Raw genomic sequence first — 23696 nt, 5'->3', positions numbered from 1 at the left:
TTTTTTTCACATTAGGACACTAGAGCAGGACGAAGTCCTCTCTTCTGTGCCAAGAGAAGAAAAACAACAGGTTCAGAAGGGAGCATGATCCCAAGTCATACTTTGAGGCACAGCTTAGGCCCAGCCATCTGAACTGAACCAGGGACCTATGCTACATTCCCCTGAGCAAGACCAAACACAACTGGAACCCTAAGCTCAGCCACCTCAGTTACAGAGGACCTCAGCTTCCTCCTAGCCAAGCACAATTCACCACCACCTGGGCTTAAACTCCAGCAAATATTCACTAATCACCAGCCTCAAGGCTCTTTCACCCCTGAATGAACCTTCCTTCCTGAAAAAAAACCAAAAAACAAAACAAACCCAAAACACAACCCAAACCCAGCCCAACAGGGTCACTCACGTCAGTCATAGCCTCCCCAGCATACAACCTGCTGAAGGTTCATTCTTCAAAGCATCTTGCTGCACAAGCCAACTGCTCCTTGCTGTAGTCTCCCTCCATGATCATGCCCTGGAGGTGTCTGCACCTAAAACACCTTCCTAGCCAGCCACAAACACCCCATAACCATCCCACCCACCCTCCTAGAGCTCCTCCCCTTCTCCCCTTATGGGAGCCTGGAGGTGCCCTCCACTGAGACCTCTGATTAGCCCCAGACCCAGGTGAGACTCCCAGTTCCCTCCCAGATCAACCCAGCATGCAAAGTCATTAACCCTGAGTGGGAAGGCTGCTCGAGTACAAACAGAGTGAAGTTGGGGCTCTGACAAATTCAGAAAGACTTTTCACTGACAGAGCTAAGACCACCTGAGTGAGGGCCCCTTTTTTTTTTTTTTCTTGGTCTTTGCACACAGAACCTGAACAGGAGAGGCTCCAAATCCACGTGCTGCTTATCAACCTGGCAGCCACAGGCTTGCAGATTAAACACGAGGCAGGACATCAAAAGTTGCAAGTCTTGTTTCCACCTCTGCCAAGGAGGTACGCCTCTGTCCTTGTGCCCATCAAAAAAATGAGAGGAGCTAATACCTCTCCACTGCCTCAACAGTACCGCTGACCAGAGAAAGCAAAGCATGGTGAAGAATGGCTGGGCTTAGAAATGACTAAGAATATGACCCTGAAGATCTAAACACCTTCTCTCTGCTACAGTTTTTCCTCTTTTTCCCTCATGATGGTTGCCATCCCTTTGCAACACTAATCAGAACAATTGTTCTGTTGTTACTGCCTCCACTTGAAGGCCCTAAAGACTGTTGCTGAGCCTTCACTTATCTGCAGTGTTGCACTTCCCCCGGAGTATGAAAATGGCCATCAAATGGTCTTCATGGGTGGAATCTGTGTGCTGATGCCAGGCAAGGGGAACGGCAAATGGCTTTTATCATATGGTTGCATTTAGAGGTTGCCGCCATGGGACTGTGACATGGATCTTTTCCAAAGACAAGCAGGGAATAGTGGACATTGACACATGAAAATGTCTACAGATGTGAAAGCAGTCTGTTCCAGTGAGCTATTCATGCTTTGGTCATAACAATCACATTTCTGGGGTTGCCGAAAAGTGAAGGAAAAGTGGACTCTGAAGAGAACTGACCACACAATTCTTGAAATTCACATTTGACACACACACACACAAAAAAAAGGCATAAAAATGTTTTAGAAAAACTGAAAGAATCTGGAATTCATTTGACAGAAGAGTTTTGACTGCTGCAAGACCTTGAACTAGAAGAAGAGAGAAGTGCCAACAGCAGAGACAACTGGGTTACGGAGAGCCCTCCACTGCCTTCACACCCCATTGTCCCAGGGCTCCTCTGTTAATGTAGACCCAGATGTGGCCTCATGAGGGGTCTTCAAGGACAAACTAAGAGAAGATTCCACTCCTTGTTCTCTCTGCATAGCTGCGTGACTGCAACAAGTCCCCAAACAGCACTTCACTGAAATAAACCCCCAGCTGGCTGCGATGTTTTGCACTTGAAACTTTGTCTTTAACATTAGCTCATCAATAGTCTTTCTGGTAAAATCATAATATCCTCAGTTCACAAGGGGAGCCTCCATGGAAAGAAAACAAGGCAGAAGGAGCATCACTTCGAAACACACAACACTGGCAGGTCCAGGCATTGCATAGCCACAGCAAGGGACCAATCCAGCAGTTCTGGGAACTGAACCAGCACAGCCAGCATCCCCAGTGACTGCTTGCCATTGCCATCATATTAGCCATTCTGCTGTCTCTCCTGCTCCCTTACTCTCTCAGATCTTCTGATGAACACTGTCAATTTTTTTCGAATGAAAAGAAATTATTTTTTTCTGGGCAGTCTCTAATGTGCTTTATTTGTCCTGCACATCTTGTTAACTGCCAGCTGACTCAGGCTATCTCTTGCTCTGCAAGTATACTGCATGTATGGTACAGAGACTCTGTTTGTGAGGTTTCTTTGTGGGTTCCATATACCTACTTAGTCACTATAAGGCAAGCAGAAACCTCTCTCTCAACAGCACATTGCTCTAGCTAGTGACTAGTTACTAGTTGATCCAATAAACTTCCTTGAAAGTAATAATTAGAACTTATCACAACAAAGAGAAGAGTTTATTAAATCCCACACAAATTATCTAGTTGCAGAAGTTGAATAAAAGATCAGAATAAACAGCAGAGATTACATTGGACTAGATCTTCTGTACTAACTTTCAAAACGGGCACTCTTACGCAACCTAAAATGTTTGTGTTAATAGGTAACAGCTAGTGCATCGGCAGCTGGTCATTTTCTTTAAAACAAATGTGTTTGAGAAAAGCAGAAGGTATCAAAGTTACAGAAGGAAAAGATTGTAGGTAGCTGTATAGGAAGGTACTGCAAGGTGCAAGTTGGATTTCAGTGCAAGGAAACTCCTGAGAGTGCTCATCGGCCTCCTTTTCATAACACCACAAGGGTAAAGTCTTATGCACCATGGAAGTGCTTTATGGGGTGATAGTCAAGGGGGGGGTGGGGAAAGTCAACCTGAACTCCTTGCTACTTACTGTGGGAGCCAACATGGCCCCAACAGAAGATGAAGAACATGAACCCATCTGCAGAAGTCATCAAGAGCCATTGCAAGGCCTCAAAAAGTCACAAGCAGATACAGCCAAGTTATTCCCTACTGCTCCCTAGGTCCTGCAGCAGCTGCAAGGGCCACAGGACACCTACGCCAACATTACCGATGCTACATCAAGATGTACATTTGCCATTTCTCATGCTTGACCTCATGCAGGTCTTAAGCCTATCCAGAGGGCTAAAAAACATTCCAACTTCTCCCGCAGTGTGCTTCAATTAATTACATCTATACATCAGTGTGTATGCATCTCAAAATCATATCAAATGATTAAGCTGTGATCAATGCCTGGGTCTGAGATGGAATTGGTACATTTGGGTTTGCTCTGCAGCTCTGCCACAAGCTCCCCAAGAACTATTGGTCAAATCATTTAAATCCTTTTTCTGACTTTGCACAATAAAGGTGACAACTACTCTTCAGGGGGCTTCAAAGGCTTAATTCCCCACTGAGAATCATCTTCTGCTCCCCAGCTGGAAGACAGTAGGGAAGTGGCAAATATTATTATTAATTTAGCACAGCTAATTTGTTTCACTGAGATTAGCATGAAAATGGAGGAGCAAAGTGAGGAAGGTAGCTCCAGCTCCTCCTGGATTCACAGTCTTCCACCCACCAGGGATCTGTCACAGGGTAACAGGTAACTCACATGAAGTCATCAGGACCAGTTCTAATTTGCTAATCATTCCTTTAGCCATGACACAGATTGATTTGCCTTAAACTTTCATGGGTGTCACTGATCTCACACACAAACCTGGACTATCTGCAAGGCAGTGCCGGTGATACTGAGTGAGGGGTAAGCACTCAGGCAACCGGGCAGTGCTTCGGAAGGGCTCTTGTGAGCTTTGGTGCCAAAGAAAATCCAAGCTGTCTTGAAGGCAAATGTGTTACAAATGTGTGTTTATCAGTTGTTGGAATACCCTGTGAGGAGACTAAAGGTCCCAGGTGGCAGGTAAATGAACACCCTCCAGTTGTGCCATTAATTCCTAGGAAGCAAGAGGGAGAGTTTACCAGCAAACTTGTCAGCTGTAACTAACTCAGTTTTCTGAGAGAAGACAGACTGCTCATCACCCTGTGCTCCCCTTCCAGCCAAAGCTGACCTTCCCCAGCAGCATCTACAACTTCCAGAAGGGACAAGCTCGTACCAGAGGCCATTTCCACATCAGCCGAGGCAGAGAGATCTCCCTTACAGCAAAGGGCTCCCCACCTCAGCCCTGCCCCAGGACACCCACATCCACGTCTCGGCTCTGAGGTGCCACAGTGTCCTAGTCAGACCCGAGAACCGGCACAGCGGAGCTGGGGTCCAGCACAGGCGCCAGCCCATGGAACTGTTCGCTGCGGCACTGCTGCCTTCAGCGCAGCTCTGGTGTTTTTCCAGCCGCTCTGGCTTCAGGACGGCCATTCTGACATAACAGTATTTCCAAGCTCTTTGCCCTCCCCAATGCATTATCTGCCACTAGGGACACCCACTCTAAATGAATCTAGCTCCAGCCAACTCTCTAAGGTCCAGGACATGTTGTCCATGGAAAAACAACACACACCAAAGAAACAAAAAGTGAGAGACTACCTGGCTGCTGTTTATAGACTTCTCAGAAAAAGTCAGCGATCAACAGCCAAACTTAAATGTTCACGTCACTCCTTCACTTATGGAAGGCGAGTTTACTAAATGCCTGGATGCTTTTCAGTCCAATAGCTCAACCGCTGTATTTGCAACTAAAATGTTGGAATAACTAGCAGGGCTTAAGCTGGTGCCCGCTGGACTCAATAGGAGACACAGATGCCAGAGGCTTTTTTAGATACAGAACAGTAATCCTTTGTACCTTTCTTTTTGAGGCTTGCTGGACTCCACCCTCAGTCACATGCGAAACAATTCCTGGATAGATGTTTCCACTAAAGATCTCAGGGTGTCTTGTAATGATTGAAATTCCCAGTATCTGGGTCATATGAATAAATAATATTTCTGCTTTGGGAAGTGCTAAGGCTCACTCGAGGCCACTCCAAGAATCAGCTACGGAGTCAGGAGAAAAGCAGTAAAGTAAGGGGACCTGAGGGACCAACAGCAAGCAATCCCAGCCCCTTCTTTTTATGACCACCAACTGTCCAAGGCACAACTCTCTGACTATCATTCACTAAACCCCCTGCCATAAAGCTGCTGTTGCCCCAGAGCACTGGTACACCAGCTGCTCTGACGCCGGCTGCTAGCTCAGACCACCTTCCTACTGTGCAACAAGCAGAGCCCTTTCTGCACAAAGAGACTGTCAATTTATTTGTGCTGGAAAAGACTGAACAGCACCTGTTAGGCCATGACTTTCTTCAGTTTCTGTTTTCCCTCCTCTGCTCCCTTCCAGAAAACTATAGGCCGCATTCACTTCAATTTTCTCTCCCTTTCAGGATAGTTATGAATCCAACCTGAGCAGGGGAAGAATTACCAGATGTGCACCAGTGCAAGCAAGAGAACTGGGTTTCCCAACAGTCACTTGTCATTCACGTATTTCACTCCCATTTTACCTAACACCTCAGCTTGCTTCACTCAGTGGAGATGTAAACACTGCCCTCTTCTCGTGATGGCCAGAGCCTTGTCAGGTGTTGCTCTAAACTGCAGGACACTTAAATATCGAGCTGGGGCTCAGTGGGCTGCTGGCCAAGACATACATGCTCTACAGGACAGGATGGGTCAGCTGATGAGAACTCTCTGCAACAGACTTCTCCAGGGGCTGAGATTCATCCAGCCTTAGCTTTCTAGGAGATCAAGCACTTACATGGGCTTTGAGTCAGCCTAACCACAAAACCATTAGAAAAATCATATTCGGGTAGGGAATGCAGCAAGAGATGGAAGGACATGGTCCAGCTCCAGCTGGAGGAAGACCTGCACTGAGCTGGCAGAGCAGGTTGAAGCTCAGACCTGTAAAACACTGAGCACTGAGGAACTACAATCCTCACCATATAGGATCACTTGACCAGAAGACTCAGGAAGTCCCATCCCTCTAGCTGTATGCAAACACTAGATGTTAAGACTAGAAGATTCTTCACAATATCTATTTTTCACACACCACACACCTTCAAACACCACCACCCCAAAAAAAACCACAAACAAAAAAAGGCAAGAACAAAACCAAAACCAGCAGGATGAGAGATTAAAAGCCACAAAACCACAGATATCCCAGAAGAAATGAGCAAGGGAAGCCAAGGACCTGCCAGGATCTGCAGTGGCTGCCTTAGCTGGGAATTTTTTTCCCCGAATAACTCATGGCGGTCACTGTCCTTGGCTTGTGCTGAAGTCAGTGGGAGCTTAGCACAGCTCATTCTTTAAAAGCAATGTCTCTGAATAACAAGCAAGCAAACCATGGCAATCACTGAACCGAGTGAATAACGGGTTTCATAGGTGCTGTCAAAAGGGGAGAACGAAAATCCCAGCTGGGTCCAAATAGCTTTCTATGTGTGCTGGCAGGTCCTTGGTATTTCTCCCAGACAGGGAGGGAAGGTCCACGCTGAGGGCCCATGGTATGCACATCCAGGCTTACATAACCTAAGGGGCCCGGGGTAATCATTAACACCGGCTTGTTGCCACTGGCGTTGTGCTGGAGTCACCTGGCTGTTTGGATTAAATGCATAGCGGCCATTTAGACAAGGAGAAGGCTCCTGAGTCAAGGATTTAAGTGGAAACAACCCTGCAGGGAGGGTGGGAAGCAGGTGACAGTTGCAAACATGGGGTCTAAACCCAAGCACTCCTCCAGGGAGCCAGATTTGCCACCTTTCATCACACCTCCCTGCTCAATGGGCTAGTTTGCTTTCCACGGGGGTGCAGCTCCCTGAGCTCCCCCCCGGCTGCCAGGAGAAAAAGCCGCTACATAACACAGGTCAGGGGAGCAGGACCCTTCTTAAGGAGTTTTACCTTGATGACTTGCAAGTGCAACACACCAGCAAGCGAGTTCTCGTTCCCCTCTCCTTGGCATCCTTTCCAAAAGTAGACATTGTAAGCGTAGCCTGACTTCATCTTGTGCCCAGTATTTACCTTTCCTTGCTTATCTAACATCTCACTTCTGTGTCCTATTACTCTTTGCCTTCTCTAACCTGCTGTGTGTTACTGATGTGCGGTCTGTGCCACTGTCTGCGGCAAAGGAGATTTGGGACTTCTCGGTTCTGTTCCTGTTTCCCCTCTGAGTCGCTCTGGGGTCTCGGACACATCACTCCACTGCTCTGTGTTTAGCCATGGGTCACAGAAGTCAGGTCATCTTAAAGAAATACCACTTTACTCTTATTCCTTATGTTTAGTCCTTACCTTGAGTAAGACCTTCCTAGCTGATGGCTCCTCACTTGCCATAAAACTATTCCTTCACCACTAGCTCTGATGAAGAGACCATAAACAGCCAGAAATTGCCAGTAAAACCTTTTAGAAGCATACAGAGATCCCACAAGTGTTAGGAATCAGATTGTGATCAAGTGAAGGCTCTAACACTGCACACGTCCACTCACACCTCAGAAACCGAATTACAGATGTTTAAGTCAGTAAGACTCAGGTATATGTATAACGATGCCATGCTGCGCTTTGCCGTGCAGAGTTGCTGAAGCAGGAACATAATTAACCTATCTACAGTTGTGGCATCAAAGCACTTAAATATATTTTTATCTTCAGGTGGGTAAAGAGTAATCAGGCTTAAGGCAAGGCCACATTTTTCTCATGAATCTGCAAGGCCCAGGCAGGCCAGTAATCCACATAAAGCAAATATCAAAATCTCTTTTGGAGATTTCTTCTTTTTTGTGACAAACCTCTAAAAACATCATTAATTTTCATGCAGAACTAAGTCTCCTTTCACAGCAAACATAACCTTACTCTTTTGAGCAAAATGTTTCAACTTGTACATAAACTTAAATTTCCTTACAGCTACTAGCCAGAAAAACCCACACAATCCACACTCAGAAATGATACTTAAAACAGAAAAGAAAAAAAAAACAAAAAAAAAACCCAAAGGAAAAGTAAGTGTTTCATGGAAAATATTCCAGGCTAAAACATAGCTTAGATCTTAGATTTCTGCACTGGTGTGCTCCAACAGTAGGCATTGTACATAACTCCACTTTAGCTTTAAGTATTGCCTCTTGCAGAAAAAGAACAAGTTCTGCCCCACGTGTCTTGCAAGGCAAATTGCCCAACATTACAGCAATATCAGAACTCCAGATGAGATGGGGAGGAGGCAGAGAGGCTGGTTAAAATAAAGCAGCTGGTTTAATGCATGATGTCGACAGGGTGAGAACAGAAGGGAATCAAGAGATCCTCTTGGTGCAGGCTTGCTAATTAAAGCATGTACGCGACTAGCACTCTTAAAACAGCTGTCCTTAGGACTCTGGTCTTCAGGCTACATCTCAGAAGGCAACAACAACCTGGAGTGAACAGAACTTAGTCTGCCTCATCCCTCGGTCCTCTTGCCAGACTCATAGGGGGTCTTCGGGAAAAACAGTCAGGGGTCTGGAGAGCCCTGGCCCGTCAGCTGGCAGTTTTTGGTGGCTGTTCTTCAGGGAAAGACTTTAATCCCTAGGTGCCCATTAGTCTCAGAGTGATTCTTGCAGGGAGAAGATCTGGACCCACTGCACCATTGCTCCCATGGAGACTCAGAAGTGATTTCAACACCAGTAACATTGATGGTTTCTTCTTCCAGTGGAGGCCAAGCAATCAAAAAGCACAGAGACATCCTGGTTTGCAGATTACAAGAGCATCACGTTCATGCCCCTGTTGTCGTGAATGGGAAGCAATGGCTGTTGCAAAGCAGGGTGTCCTCTCCTTGGGCCTGAGGCATGCTTCATACCACAGATCCTTCACATCACTCTTTCAGATGTGGGATTTACAGAAGAGCCAACTGAAGCGCCTTGGCACCAAAACCTCTGCCGTGCTGAGCCTTTCTTTTGCAATCTAATCCTGTGACTACTGGTCTTACTGCTTGCTCCTTCCATCCAAGCATCACACAAACGTAAATTAAGTCCCACAGTAGCACCATGATGCATTACTGTCCCCATTTTACAGGAAAGGGAACTGCAGCACATGGCAATTGAGTCGTTTGTCCTGGGTCACACAGTGAGTCACCGTCAGTCTCAAGCAGACTCTGAAGCCCTTCCTCCTTCACACTAACCACTCACCGGAGCTTGAATTTCCTCAAAACCTGCTTGCTCTAATTTATTAACCACAGTTTTACTGCAGCTGCAAACCTGTTCCACAGCAGTCAGAAACCACAGAAGGCACTCGGGTCCCAGCGCGGCTGACAGGCGAGGCATGAGGGCTCTGGCAAAGGGAGAGCTGAAACATCTCACACCTCCCAAGGACTTTGAGATGAGAAAAACTTCTGAGGGCAACTTCAAATCTGTTGCATCATCTCCCTGTTAGCCAGCATCTGAAAAGTTAAGGTTTGATTCACCTGAAAGGTGAATCAAAATTTCAAGCACTATTGTCCTGATTACAGAGCTTGCTACAAAGAAAATTAATGAATAATAATTTCAAGAAGGGATTTAAAATTTCCATTTTCATTTTATTGTCAAAGTAAATATATTTTTATGAAGAACAAAAGAAAATATACAGAATTGTAACTTATGTACACTGGCTTTATAGGTATTTTTGTTTCCAATTTACACAAATTTGATATGTTATTAAAAGATATTTTATATAGATATGCATCTATGTACAGTTTTATTTACATACATTCATAGGATGTGATATAAACCAGTCAATAGATGATAGTTCATTTATATTAATTTCTAGAGGACAAAAGGAATGCATTTGCTTTAGCTAGACCTGCTGTTCTTGCACAGTGCGGGCTCCTGCTCTGCCTAGCACTAGAATCGCAGTCTCCTATCTCCCATTTTGCCAACAAAAAGACAAACAGATGCCATCTGTGAACGGAAAGGAAATGCAACATCCATTATAAAATCGTTTCTAATTACTGAATTCTATTTTCTTCTAAAAGCTTCTTACAATCACCAGAGTTCAAGAGAAAAACAAAACAAGAAGAAACACAAACAAAATCACTTGCCTGCTACCATCTGATTATTTGAATTCCCTTCTTAGCCACCTACCACACAACTTTGTTTCTTTTGGCTACTGTTCTCACCCATTCGCCCACCCCAGCTGCATGGAGCTCTGACATGGCTGTCAGTAAGGGAGATTAACACTGAAGACCAGCCTTGGACAGAAGATCTCATGGTGCTGTCCCACCAATCCACAGTGCCTCCCACCCCCCCAGGTACAGGTACATCCTACAAGACCCTGCAGGCCAGCAGACAGAGACTTAAGCTCCAACCAGTGAGGCGTTGACTTGCAGCGGATGCTCAGGATGCTCGGTGCTCACCAGGACCACTGAGCACCTCCAGGGCTGGTACTCTGGTTTCTCCCCCAAGATCACACAAGACGGCAGGAGCAGAGACAAGAACAAAGCTCAGCCATTCTCACAAACATCTTCCTGCTGCTTTATATGCTAGACAACAGCTCTTCTACTAAAGACAGTGGATGCTGCAAACCAGTCAAAGGAAAGTAGCGTTTCCTTCGACACATGGGCATCCTTTCACCCCATGGCAGCACAGGACAGGAGAAGCATGCACACAGTACGTGCTCAGCCACACCAAAAGGCTCCACTCCAAGCCATTTCATCCAGCCTGAGCTTCCAGGTTTGCTTGGGATATGCCTTTGCTTAAATATATATATATGTATGTATGAATATATATACATAAATATTTATATATAGCCCTAGCCAAGGAAAAGGTAAATGTGAACCAGAGAAATCAGAGAGGCGCAGAGGTGCATTCCAGCCCTCTCCATGCCTTGCCTCCCCCTGTCCCCAGCTCCCACTGTTCCTCCTCCTATGGCCAGCCCCTACACATCCTTGGCTCAGGCAACCCAAAAACAAAGGAGTTGTTTTCGTTTCAAAAGGAATTTGCTGTTTCCAAACTGGACAAATAGAGCAGCTTAATAAAAACTCACAATGAATGGCCTGTACATGAGCAAAGCCCTCAGGAATGCCAGGGCTATAATTAACTAGCAGCAAGCAACTCTTACATTTTCCTGTGCAGCAGAAAACAGCTAAAAATAAAACACTGTAATTTCCAAAAGAAGCAGCAGCAAAGAAGGGAAAGATAGAAGGAAAGGCAAATAAGATCTTGGGGAGGGGAGGGGAGGTGGGCAGGGAAGAGAATGAAAGAGAAAAAAAAGAGAGAGACAAAAAGAAAGAAGCACCCCCCTCCCCTGACCCAAAAAGAGCTTCATTCTCAAATAATTTTTAAAGGACATAGGACGCTCGGACATGGTGTTATCAAGTAACAGCATTGACTGTTCTGTGGAGACAAATAAATTATCACTAGAAACATAGTGAGCAAAGTGCTGTCATCGGCGGTCGTAGGATGGCTGGGCGGGAAGGGGAAAGCGGGACCCATCAGTTCATGGAGCGGACGGAGCGGTTGCTTCGTGGGAACCGATGCACCTTGACATGTTTGGACAAGTGGTCGCTTCGAGCAAACTTCTTCTCACAGACGGGACACTGATAGGGTTTCACCCCTGAGTGGGAGCGCCTGTGCCGGGACAGCTCATCTGACCTGGAGAACCTGCAAGACAAGAGAAGACTTTTCAGAGAAACGTTTTCTTACCTTGCCAAGTCTCTCACAGTGGGAAAAAAAGTCCCCTCAGGCCACTGGGACACTCCACTTGTGGCAAAGCCCAAACACGCAAACTGAAAGGGACACGCAACGGGGCTAGGCTGGTCCCACCAGCAGCTGGCAGCAGTGATGGAAACACACGATTGTCAACCTCATCCCGTGTCAACTCTGGACTCACAGCAACACATGGAGGCAACGTTTGTACCAACCCTAAACCCAAAAACATGGATACAGATCAACAAAACCAGCACTGCTCTTGATCACCCTCCCAATCCCCTCCAAAGCCTGTCCCACAACTTCCCTCATGCAAATTCAAGCACGGACCCTTCTCAAACAGATAACAACCAATGTCCTGCAGGTGAGGTCTGCTCCAAGCTCCCACTGACACAACCACAATGGACATCCAGTAATTGCAACTAGTTTGACACAGACCCCAGACAACAGCCAGGCATAACTACCCAGAAGCTACATCACTTACCAGATCCCTCTGAAAAATTGGGTTTTGTATGTGGTCCTGCAGGCTAAATAAAGAGCTATTAACATCTCCGTACTAGAGATGCTCAACACGGTAACAGCTGAAATCCTGGTGGGCCCCAGTGGCCATCAGTACGGTTACTTCATGGGTAAACTGAAAACATGATTGAGCCTTTAATTACCAATATTGTCTCCCAGAGTCATTTCAATATAAGCTGTTTCCTACCTTCCATCTCCACAGAAAAATCCTCAAATAGCCCCTGTGAATCCCACAGGCTTTACTGAACTCAAATAAGCTAATCCTTTGGTCTTAACAGCAGGGCTGGCTCTATTTCCAGCTTGGATGTGACTGGGAGTCACAGGGTTAATTAATAATGTCACGCTAAAACAGCCCTGTCCAGATGGGTACAAAAAATTTGCTGCCTGACAAAGGGCAATTAAGTGTTTTGTTGCCAGAGCAGTAACAAAGAGCGGCACAGAAGGAGAGCTTGCAAGAAATGGTATCAGCTGTTTATTTACAATAAATAAATGAAGTCATGGGCACTAGCTGAATAAATGGGGGAAAGAACATGTAGGAAAATGTGCCCTTCTGGAGCAAAATATCACATCACCAAAGAGTGAATACGCTATTTTTATGAAAGGGGGAAAACAGGACTGCTGGGCTTCTATGAATAAGGCCTTCATGCAAGAAAAATAAGTTTCCACATAAAGGTTTTAATTAGCTCTGATCTACCGCTGCCAGTTGAAGAACAGGACACAGGCACTGGGAAAACTGGGAATGGTTTCTTCAGTTCCCACAGCTCTTCAGTCCAATGATGCTACCCAGAGAGCATTCAGCCAGCACAAAGCAGATGCAGATACTCACTGCTGGTAAGATACAGTGTGGACACATCTCTCCCAGGGGCATTTCTAGGACAGATTCCTTCACCCATTCTCTTGCTTTTCTCCCTTTCCTTGCTTTGGTGAGAGTCACATTGACCATTAAGACCAATGGCAGGTGCCCTAATGGAGCCATCAACCTGTTCCTTGTCTGGCATGCATCTTCTTCAAGGTTTCTCTTCACCCCTAGTACCTGCACATTGGCTTTCTTTAGCACCCCTGCTCCTTCCAGCCACAGCTTCCCAAAACCATAGTCTAGAGCTGGGAGCAGCAGGGCCAGGGATTTCTCCCCAGTCCTTAGCAGTGAGCTAGTCGCAGTGCTGCATCCCTGGAGGGATGCTCTTGTAGAGCAATGGATGAGTGGGCCTAAGCATCTTTCTGGAGAGGGCAGGATGTTGTCTGTGCAGACTGCCTCAGCGGGACTCAGTGCTGGACAAGGAACAGACCTGTTGCCAGTGGTGGCAACCACATCCAGCGAAACGAGGGAGCGAAGAGGGAAAAGCACCTCCGCAAAGAGCCATCTTCTCATATACAGGCTTATCACCCAAAGGAGTAAAACCAGATGTGGCCAGGTTGCCTTGTCCCATGTCCTTGGCCAGTAAAGTCACCATCTGCAGCAGAAGCGCAGCAGCACACGGCTAATCCTGCGCAAGAGCTCCACAAGTGCATTTTGATGGGAATTGCATGGATGATGAGGGGAAAAAGAGGTACATGTCAGGACTAAGCAGCTCCACTCATACCCTGGGAGCTCGGATGAGTTCATCCAACAAAAATACACTCTGCCTCATAACTATGTCCTTAGCTGAAGAGGCAGGAATGTTGCAATACTGTTCCCCAGCAGTCACAGAAAGCTCGGCTTACAGAGCCTACAGAAATAAACCTTGAGCTGTCATGTTTACAAAAAAACAACGCAAAAAGGGACAAGGAAGCCAGGAGGATCTGGTGGTCTGGCTCTACAGTGAAATGAGAGTTGCAGCACGTTCTGGCACTGATACCACCCCACGAAAACATCAAATAATCCCCAGTGGAATGCCAAATTCAAAAGAAAAACGGTACCCCCAAGGAACGCCTCACCATCCCACGTCACTGCCATTTCCAGGAGGATTCCTCCTTCAGAAAAGAAAGGTGGAAGGATCTGGGCAATCCCACAGCAACTAGAAGAGTCTCCTTCATCCTTCTATCTGGTGGGACCCCAAAGGACCTGTAATTCCACCTCCTTTGAAGGTAAATCATAGAGCTCCCTGATAATAGGATGTGTCCTGTGTCTCCCAGCCATGCAAGGACATTGCTGTGTGGCTCAGAAAGGTCATTAGCTTCAGCCTGGTACTCCATGGTCCCTACCAAGGCCACCAGTCATTGAGACTAACTCAGGCTGTACTTCTCTGCAGTGGACAGGAGGCTCTGGACTCATCCTGCCCATCCCCAAAGCTCTGCTCCGGTAAGCCAGCACACCTCCTGCACATCTGCAAACCCCTTTGCACAGCACCAGCAAAAAAGGCCAAGGCGAGACACCTGCCCTGACCTGTCCCACACATGGTCCTCCCCACACTCACTCAGTCCCATACACGCTCCTGGCCACGCTCATTACAAGCCTTTAAACCCTCCCTGCCAAACCAGGCAGAGCTCGTATTGCATGCTGTCACCTGCAGAGCCAGCTGCAAGGAAAAACCTCCTGCCAGAAGATGTGGCAGGGCATTTAAACACGATTGCCTAATCCCCCAGGCCCTACAACAACTGCAGCTTTGTACGCTGCTGCACCAGGGGAGGGAAAGCAAGAGCCGCTGCTCCATGCCATAGCACAGCTGCTGGGGACTGGCCCATGCTGCAACTCAGCTTTGGTCAGGGCTGTCCCAGCAGCAGCACTAAGCAGGGGCTGCGGTGTTCCAGAGGTATAAACTGGCATGACACGGATCAGCGCATTGACCGGTACAGCGGGCTATGGAACGCAACGGGTCACCAGCCATTTATGAATGCCTCTCTGCAGCCTGCTGAAAACAGCTCTTGCCCCCGGCCAAGGAAGGACACAAGCAAACAGGGTTCAGCCTTCTCCACGGAGGTGCTTGGGGCTCTCCAGCTGTCCTAGGGGCTTGGCAAAAGGGTTTGCCGCGTGCACACCCTTACCTTGATGCATTTAAAGCAAGCAACTTCACCATAGCAGGGCTGGCTAGAGGGCTGGGAAAGCTTTAACCCCCCACAGCTCAGCCACCTTGTGCTAGGCAACACTTTGTTTTTGAAATCACTATCTTCAGCGAGGTCTGATCTTGAGTGTCTTTGGTGAAAAAATAAATATGCAAGCGCCAGAATGCAGGGAAAGGAGGAGGAAAGCAGAACTCAGCAGTGTTTTAGTGCTTAAATTCATCTGAGGTTATATAAAACTGGGAGCAAACAGAGAGTCCAGATGCATTTGACTTAAGTCATGTGAGACCACAGCTCTTGCTGAACTTCTGGAAAAAGTAAACATGCTTTACTGATGAAAGGGGACTGAGCAATTCAGCGCTCAACTGGGTCTGGCCTTTGATGTGGGAGCAGCACGTAGGGGATGGGATGTGCAGCAATTTCAGCCCAGTGCTATGGACTGTCGTAAGCACAGGGAGCAGCTCCGCAAGCGCTGCCTCTCCTGCTGGCTATAAACCTGCCCCCTTGGAGCAGGGCCCTTCCAAAGTTTGGGGTGTTGGCGTTTGGGGTACCAGCCTGGGCTGGGAAATGCACAAGACACGCTGCAAGAGAGTTTCAAAAGCCCTTCCAGCAGCTGTTTGTGGACAAGACAACACAGTCATCATAGCTAAGGGGATTAATTTCTCATCCCTGTTGGGCTCCTCATCATTAAAATGTTGTGGCTGGCTGAGAGTGAAAGTTCAGTGTGCTCCTGGTTGTGGGATCTGCACTTCTCTTGGCCCACCTTACACCTGCATCCTGCTTTTGATCCACACCATTCACTGTAACGCTGAGAAAAAGGCAGGCACCCTGGTGTAAATTAAATCTCCATCCCTTACCACTCAATATTTTTCCAAATGTTCCCCTTGGTTTTGCAGCCAGGGAAACACCAGCTCTGTAATAAGGCAGAGCTGGAGAACGTCACGCACAGGCAACCCTTCAGGCTCCTGCTCTCGAGCCACAAAAGTCACTGGGAGTGTTGGTGCAAGTCTCAGCGCGGATCAGACAAACCTGCACATGCCACGTGCATTTGTCACAAAAATGAGAGTTTTGCTCACATCCCAGCGCAAGGAAAGCCAACACGACACCCACAGGCACATTCACTGGCAGGAGGCACATCTGCTGCCTGCACACACATACTCCTGCAACCAAACGAAAGGGAGCAAGTGCCTCCACCACAGGTCAGGAGCAAACCAGCAAGCAGCTTACGGGACCGGGTCAGCCAGATAACATGGCTTTCATTTCAGCGCATCCTGCACAGCAAGCCACTGAGCCCGGCTCATGAGAAGTGCCACCAGTACACAAGGAAAGAAAATCACCACCAGTTTGTCAAGCCACCAGAAACTGAAATGGGAAAGAAAACTACCGAAGAAATTAATAGTATTGATCTGCTCATTCATTCCAAGAAGCAAACTCCCAACTGGACCAGTTGGGGAGTAGAGGATTCAGCCTCGTTCTGACCTTTTCTCTCAAGCCAATCCATCCATCTCTAACTGCTGCATGTCTCACATGCTTGCATTTTTACACAACCCTCTCCTGTTACTTTTTACCTCATCTGTTCCCCATGGTCACAACCCATGTCCTCATTAGACACTGCTTGCTGAAGCTCTGCAGGATATTCTTTGAAAGAAATCTGCTTTAATTTAATACAAGGGAGTTAAAGTTTTGTTTTCTGCCATCGTAATAGTTTGTGGTGCAGGCAGGCAGGCAAGTAATGAAGCTAACTGGAAAGAGAGAAGGCGGCTTCCACTGAAGTTTCCTTAAAATAAGAAGTTGATGTTTTTAACAAAGTATTTTCAACTAGCATTGACAATTAAAAAAAATGTAAAAAAAAATAAATCAAGAGATACCCTCTGCAAAATATTTTGCTCAATCAGACCTGCAACCTTTCATTCAAGCAACACTTAACTCCACCTCAGCCTTCTGGTTATGTTGTTACATCTGACAGCTTTTTGCAGCTCCGAGTGGCACCCACGCATTTTTCTGAATCAACGCAGAGAATAAAACCCAGAGTCTGCTGGAGTGTCACTGCCAGCATTCCCAGAAGGAGTGGGATGGAGCACATTTTTACAAAACTGCACAGAATACTGCTTTTAACCACACTCACTTATCACAGCCCTTCCGTGATCGCATTTAGCCCCGTGCAGACGGAGCCACATGCAGCAGTTCTGCCCTAAACCGCCCAGTTCACTTACAGCCCTCAGCCACTACCAGCGGCAGCTGGTGTGTTGCAACCAAACCAATGTGAACGCAAGGTACTGCCTGCAGTAACAAGCTTAATCTGACCCTCTTGGAATGAAATACAAATTACAATGGACTACTTTTATTATATTTTTTTTTAAGACGCTAAAACAGCTGATGCCAGCAGGTGATGCTCTGCTATTTCATTTATCAAAGCCCCTGGATTACATAACAGGAAGAAAAAGGTCTTAATTCTCAAACCAACCAAACAAGCTTTGGAAACAGAAACAGTTTCTAAATCAGAGTGCAAACCTACTTGCTCGGCAAGTTAGGTCAAGTGACCAAAAAAGGGGAAAGGGGATTGGGCAGTGCTGCACCCCAATACTAACCTCCATCCGCAACCCGGCCACGTGCATGCAAAAGGCTTTTCTCCTGTATGCCTCCTCAGGTGGGCTTTCAAATGGCTGCTTTTTGTGTACATCTTGGTACAACCAGGAAAAGAACACTTGTGCATTTTAATGAGTTCTGCCGCAGGGTTCTTTTGAAATTTCTGACCCATGATGATTCCCGTCTGACCCTGGATCATGCCTCCTGGCCCAATTGGCTTGGCAGCGATGGGGACGGGAGCAATGCGGACAAATTTAGAGGACAAGTTCAAATTGGATGACTGAACTATCTGAGGCACAAGGGCAAATGTCTGTCCTTGGATGTTGACTAGCAGCTGTGCAATTTTAATGTTCTCTTGTGCTGGTCCTTGGGAACTGGGGCTCGTGTTGGACTCCTGTTTGACCTGTACAGGCTGAATCTGAAGCATAACTGGTATCCCATTCTCCAGGGCCATTCCTCCATTTGAAGCTTGGCCACCTTCCGTTGAGCTGTTCAACTGTTCATTTTTACTCTCTTTTAAACTAGCACTGGGTAACATATGGTCCTTTTGCTGTAGTGAAGCAACAGAAACTTGGCTGCAAGCTCTCAAGTCCTTGGTCTCGCTTTTAGGTCTTTCTTTGAGCTCCAACTCCATGTTCTCCTCCAGAAACTCCTCAATTTCCTCAAGTGTGGGCTGAAATGGTCCTGAGTCTTCCATATCCACAGCAAACTCAGGCAACCTAAAGTACTCCTCTTTCACTATCGGCTGAAGTCTCCTTTTGTCCCACCATGACGCAGAGGTGTTCCCCAAAGATGCCTGGGACAATAAGTAATCTAAGATGCTGTCTTGACTTTCTGCGCTGGATGTGCTTCCATAGCTGGAGCTGAGAACCTGGGAGTCAGGGCTGGAACAAGAACAAAAGCTGGACGAGTCACTGTCATCTTCCGACAGGGGAGAGGGCAGCATTTGGTAGGACCTCAGCCCTGCTGTCATGTCCCCAAAGTACCCAAGAGAAGATCTGGTAGATGAAAAGGATTCATCAGTAGGCAGCAAGTGATCCACCATTCCTGGGCGATCTCTTAGGGGTATCCCAACAGCATATACCAGGCGGCGAAAGTTCAGGTGATAGCCTGAGTGTAGGAAAACAAAACAACAACAGTCAGAAGTTGGTTTAATCATTTATCTCCATGAACTAAAGCTCGTAAAGCCCTCTAGCTCACAGGAAAGTCCAAAGCTTCCCGTCTCGCTTAGCACACATGCTGCTACACGCTTTGATACGTCTGTACCACCCCCTAAGGACTGTCAGGGCTGAAGCATTTTGCAGGATTGCACCATGTATTTGCAGAAGAATTCTTTCAGAAATCACTTCCCAACTGTGCGGGCTCTAGATTTACAGCTCCCTTCCAGAATATTACTGGCAAGAGAAAATAAATTATGGGCTTTCACCTAACAGTGAAACCTAGAGCCAAAGAAGAGAATGGAGAGAAAAAATGAAGTGTTGAAACTTCTACCACCAAAAAACCCCACAAATAAAAAAAGCAGTTTATTGCTGGTGGCCATAAAATGCAAACCTTTTCCTTATCTTGTAGCTTTCCACAACCTTATTTTTAACTTCCTCAGCTCCACAAATACAGGCTAATCAGCATAATACAAGGATCAATCTATCAGGAGCCAAAAATATTTACTGTGCTTCAGCATTTACTAGGTGGATTTTCCCCTCCAGATGTAATGAATCTGTGCCAGTGTCATCATCACCTGCACTGCCCTTAATAAGGCTGGCTCTGCACTGAGCTAATTACCATGTCCTGGCAAGCCAGCTGGTGGCGGGGTTCACCTCACCACTCTGTACTCCTCTCTGGGTACAGAGGTCGAGGTAAACTGAACCTCACACCAGCTGCTAAACTGGGAGGGCTTGTACGGACCCCCTGGCATCCCAATCTGCCATGACCTACGGTGGGCAGCCACACTCCCCCGGTTTCCCCCACACACATTGAGGCCGTGACCAGGTAGCATCCCGCAAGCCCTCACTCATGTGAGCCGTGATCCCGCTACAACCCCACAGAGGCACAGGGGCAAAACCCATCCTTCCCAGCGCTGCCCACCACAATGCTCTCTGACAGCAGCGACTGTCCTGTGCTTTCCCAGTCTGGAAGCCAACCAGACTTCCTAGAAAGGTTTCTGGGGAGGGGAAGGCAGGAGGGGGCATCTGTGAATTTGTTTTCTTTTTTCCTCGCTCCCAGAGGCAAAAAAAAAAAATAATAAAAAAAAAAATTGCTTACAGATGGAGACTATGCCTCTTACAGAGCAAATGCAGAGACCTCCGGATGGAGCAAACACTGGCCCTCAGTCATTCGCTCAAGGTGACTGATTGAAAACAGAGCTGTATATGTGCATAATAAAACAACTCTTTCTGTGGAAGGTATGTGGACTGCAGAGATAGAAGTCATTTGATCAGCCTATGAGGTTTTGTGTGTGTGTGAATTAGGAGGCATGTGACCCAGCGCGAAGGAAATGCCAGTCAATCTTGTTACACGCTGTCATTTTCCACAGGCTCTGCCGCTGCGCTTTGGACGCTTTGCCATGAATAGTCAATAGCTCCCAGTTTTGTGCAAGGAAGGGGATGGCTGTTACTGCTATTGCAGGGCATCCGTGCTGCCTGATCTCCAAAATTTGCCCTGTCTTTGCCTTCTCTAGAGAAGAATCAAAAGGCATCTCCGTGCTCAGTGCTGCAGTGAACGCAGAGAGAGGTATTTTGCACAACACCCTTAAAGCGCTCCATCCCGTTGGCAGCATCTATTAATATTTCACAGGAAACAGGGGGAGGAAAAACAGTATTTCTTAAAGATACAGCTTCCTCCTTCATATGCACATGGAGGAAGTAGGGGCAGGTTGAAAGAAAGACTCAAAAGTGAGATTGCACATTTTCCTGGTATGCACGGCCCCGTCAGTCAGCTATGCCTCCGAACCCAATAATGAAATACCCACATGTGCCAAACGCGAGGAAGTTCAAACAGAGGTTAGTGGCTCTGTTTTGTGACCTTAGCCTATAATCATTTCTCTACAGTAAGAGTGAAGAGTCAGAAGAGCTGAACTATTTCTAACACACAGGACTTTTGGTTTTTTTAAATCTCTGTGTTGACAGAAAGTTACTCGAGCAGAAGTGCCGGAGCTGAGCTATTCCCAGTTTTGAAACACAAAAAAACTTCCGAGAAGTTTGTATTGGCTTCCAGTAAGAGTTCACCCAAGCAGCTTGCTTCTCTCTTGCATCAAGAACTGGTGACTGCCTTGTGAAATGCGGGGCAGAAAGGAGGACTTGCCCTCAGACAGTGTCTGATCCTCCCTCCTATGTCTGCATTGTTCCAACATGAACTCCTGGAGAATGGTGCTGTGAGTGAAATCTGGACTGCAACGCGTTTCTTTCCTAAGAAAAGCTGGCATGCTCTGCGTGCAGGGAAAAAGCGTGCAGAGAAAAAGTGTGCACCAAAAGCAGTTGGTAAAGTTCTTTTTTTAAAAAAAAAAAAAGTTCGATTTCTATAAATGCGTATGACAACTAGGATGCCACATATCAAAGCATCCATATATTTTACTGGGAACAGAAGTAAACCCTAAAGTTGAATAAGGGCTTAAAGGAGGGCAAGGGGCAGGGAGGAGGATCAACAAGCCCTTGCAACTGCTGTGAGCAAGATACCTCCGCAGAAAGCAGCCAGCACGCTTATTTCCCCGTCTCTTTTGACAGGGAGCAATGTCACTCTGTGTAACCGGAGTAATTTTAAGAAGAGAGGGCACTGTCAGCGGCAAATAGATCCAGGCACATTATGGGCCAGATCCACTTTCCGCGCACTCTCAAAACTTGCAGAACAGCCAAGAAGATTCTGGGGAATGCCTGGAATGCAGCATCGGGCCCAGGCTATATTTTATCCTAAAGGCCAGACTAACAACCAAAAGACTTTCATCCCGACTTTGCCTGAAGACACAGCCAAAACCAGAAGATTAAAAAACAAAAACAAAACAAAAAAAAAACCAGCCAGGGCTGTGCAAGCTATTAAAACTAACGATGCTGTTTACATAAAGCACTTTCATCTCCAGGAGCCTTGAAAACACGTTAGATATGTGAGCGGAGCTGAGCACCAGCCGCTTCTGGAGTGAAATCCAGCAGCTGCCACCAGCCCACGGCAGCACGATGGGCTCTGACTTTTAAGAGTTCCCTGGGTTGTTATAATGTCCTTTCTAGCAGAAACATGTTGTTTTGTTTTCAACCTGTCCTTCTCATCACTAGCAAAAAAAAAAAAAAAAACCAAAAAAAAACCCAAACAAACCCAACTCCAAAACAGGGGGCATATTCTGACTCTGAATAATGTTCTAATGTTCAAATGTTCAGTCCTGGGAACCTGCTGAAAGGCCGGGACATACCTCCCAGCCTGTCATTTCTGGATGGCCAGCCCAGGACAACTAATCCCAGGGCACTATATGGGCTCAGATACGCCGACAGTCATTTCCTATGTATACTGCTATGGCTTTTTCTAGTTTACGACTAATCTCTTTAGGGTTTTCTCTTGTTCCCTAGAAGATTTTAAACCTGTTCAGGCTGACTCCTGCTCCACAGACAGAGCCATAAACCAGGCAGTGGATCAGGCCCAGCATTTCGAAGAAATTAAAAAGCCTAAAAATAATAATAATAATAATAGAAAGAAGCCAAGAGTCAGGAGGAAAGCCATTTGCTCTTATCCCTTCTGCAAGGTGGCTCCGCTGCTCCTGGGACACGGAGGGGGAACAGGGGCTGGGGGGAGCGTTTAGGGTCTCTTCGTTGTTTCCTTCCAAACCCACCGCCTCCGGGAAGCTGCGGAAACGTTCCCAAAGCCTTGTTTTCTGGAAACTGCTCCCCTCCACCCCCAAACTTTGGCTTTCACAAAAGGCAGCCCTTTATCTGCAGCGCTTGCGTCCACCCCCCCGGCAGCAAATTGCCCCCAAATAACGGGGGGGGGGCGGCGGCAATTCCCACCCCAGCACAAGCACAACCAGGTTTCCACGGCTGCAAAGCATTTGCTTGTTTCTTTTTTGGTTTGTGGATTGTTGTGTTTTTTGCCATTTTGTGGTTTTGAAAATTATTAATTTTTTTAATTGTTTTCCTGCTCCCTCCATCCCTTTTCAGGGGGGTTTGGGGGCCTGAGCTCCCCCTGGCCGCCCCCCAGCGTGGTCCCCTGGTCGAGATGACCGGGAGTAACAATTCCCCCCCCCCCCCAGCCTGTCACACCATGGCACGGCACAGCTCCAGCCTGGACACAGCCCCCCGGCCCTGCACCCCCCCGCTGCACCGCCGGGGGGGTGTGGGGGGGTTTAACCTCCCCCCTTGGTGTCCCAGGAGCAGCGGCACAGCCACCAGCAGCCTCCCCCCGGGTACCGGCACCGGGGCACCGCCGGCGGGACGCGCAAACCCCCGCGCCCCACGCACCCCCTTACCTGAACAAGCCGGGGAGGGGGGAGAAAAATGCCAAGAACGGTCTGAAGAGTGCGAAAACAACACTGAAAATGAAAAAAAAAAAATATATATATATAAAAACCCAACAAGACGATACAACAAAAATAAGAATAAAAAGCAAAAATAATTACAGAAATTTAAAAAACAAATAAAACCGCAAAATTTAAAAAAAAACCCAAAAAACCAAAAAACAAACCAAACAACAAAACGCAGAACCCCCACGACGGCCAGAAGCAGCCCCGGCGGCAGCAGGGAGCGCGGCGCGGCGGGCGCAGCTCCCCCGGGAGGCGGTCGGGCTGCGGAGCGGCCCCGCTCCCGTAGTACTATATCCCCCTCACATGACGGGCGCCCGGCGGCGGCGGGGGAGGCCGGGGAGAGGCTCGACCGCGTCCGCCGCCCCCATTGGCCCCGCCGCGGCGGGGGCCGGCCCGACACCGGCCTCAATGGGCGCCGCGGCCCCGCCCGGCGCGGCGAGGCACGGCCCCGGG

General features: G+C 47.4%; 1 protein-coding gene across 2 annotated transcripts; it reads right to left on the bottom strand.

Moving 5' to 3' along the window:
- Positions 1-9543: 9543 nt before the first annotated feature.
- Positions 9544-23541, bottom strand: KLF15 (KLF transcription factor 15). 2 transcript variants are annotated; one of them, XM_027794059.2, is made up of 3 exons: positions 23190-23541; positions 17755-18862; positions 9544-11626 (listed from the first exon to the last, which is right to left on the bottom strand). In XM_027794059.2, exons 2-3 carry the CDS (start codon positions 18795-18797, stop codon positions 11458-11460), a joined length of 1212 nt encoding a protein of 403 aa, XP_027649860.1. In that variant the 5' UTR covers positions 18798-18862; positions 23190-23541; the 3' UTR covers positions 9544-11457. The 2 variants fall into 2 exon arrangements, with proteins under 2 accessions (XP_027649860.1, XP_027649854.1); XM_027794053.2 differs by lacking the exon at positions 23190-23541 and adding an exon at positions 20974-21220.
- Positions 23542-23696: the final 155 nt, after the last annotated feature.

The sequence above is a fragment of the Falco peregrinus genome, chromosome 5, assembly GCF_023634155.1.
Source record: "Falco peregrinus isolate bFalPer1 chromosome 5, bFalPer1.pri, whole genome shotgun sequence".
In the NCBI taxonomy this organism is placed as follows: domain Eukaryota; kingdom Metazoa; phylum Chordata; class Aves; order Falconiformes; family Falconidae; genus Falco; species Falco peregrinus.
The sequence above is the reverse complement of the archived record's forward strand: the minus strand, read 5'-3'. Positions and strand labels throughout refer to the sequence as shown.

Excerpts from the sequence above, each read along its gene's own strand:
- KLF15 (XM_027794059.2), bottom strand. The coding sequence starts at position 18,797 with ATGGTGGATCACTTGCTGCCTACTGATGAATCCTTTTCATCTACCAGA. Across the intron at positions 11,627-17,754 it reads TGGCCGGGTTGCGGATGGAG|GTTCTCCAGGTCAGATGAGC; the intron begins GTTAGTATTGGG and ends CTTGTCTTGCAG.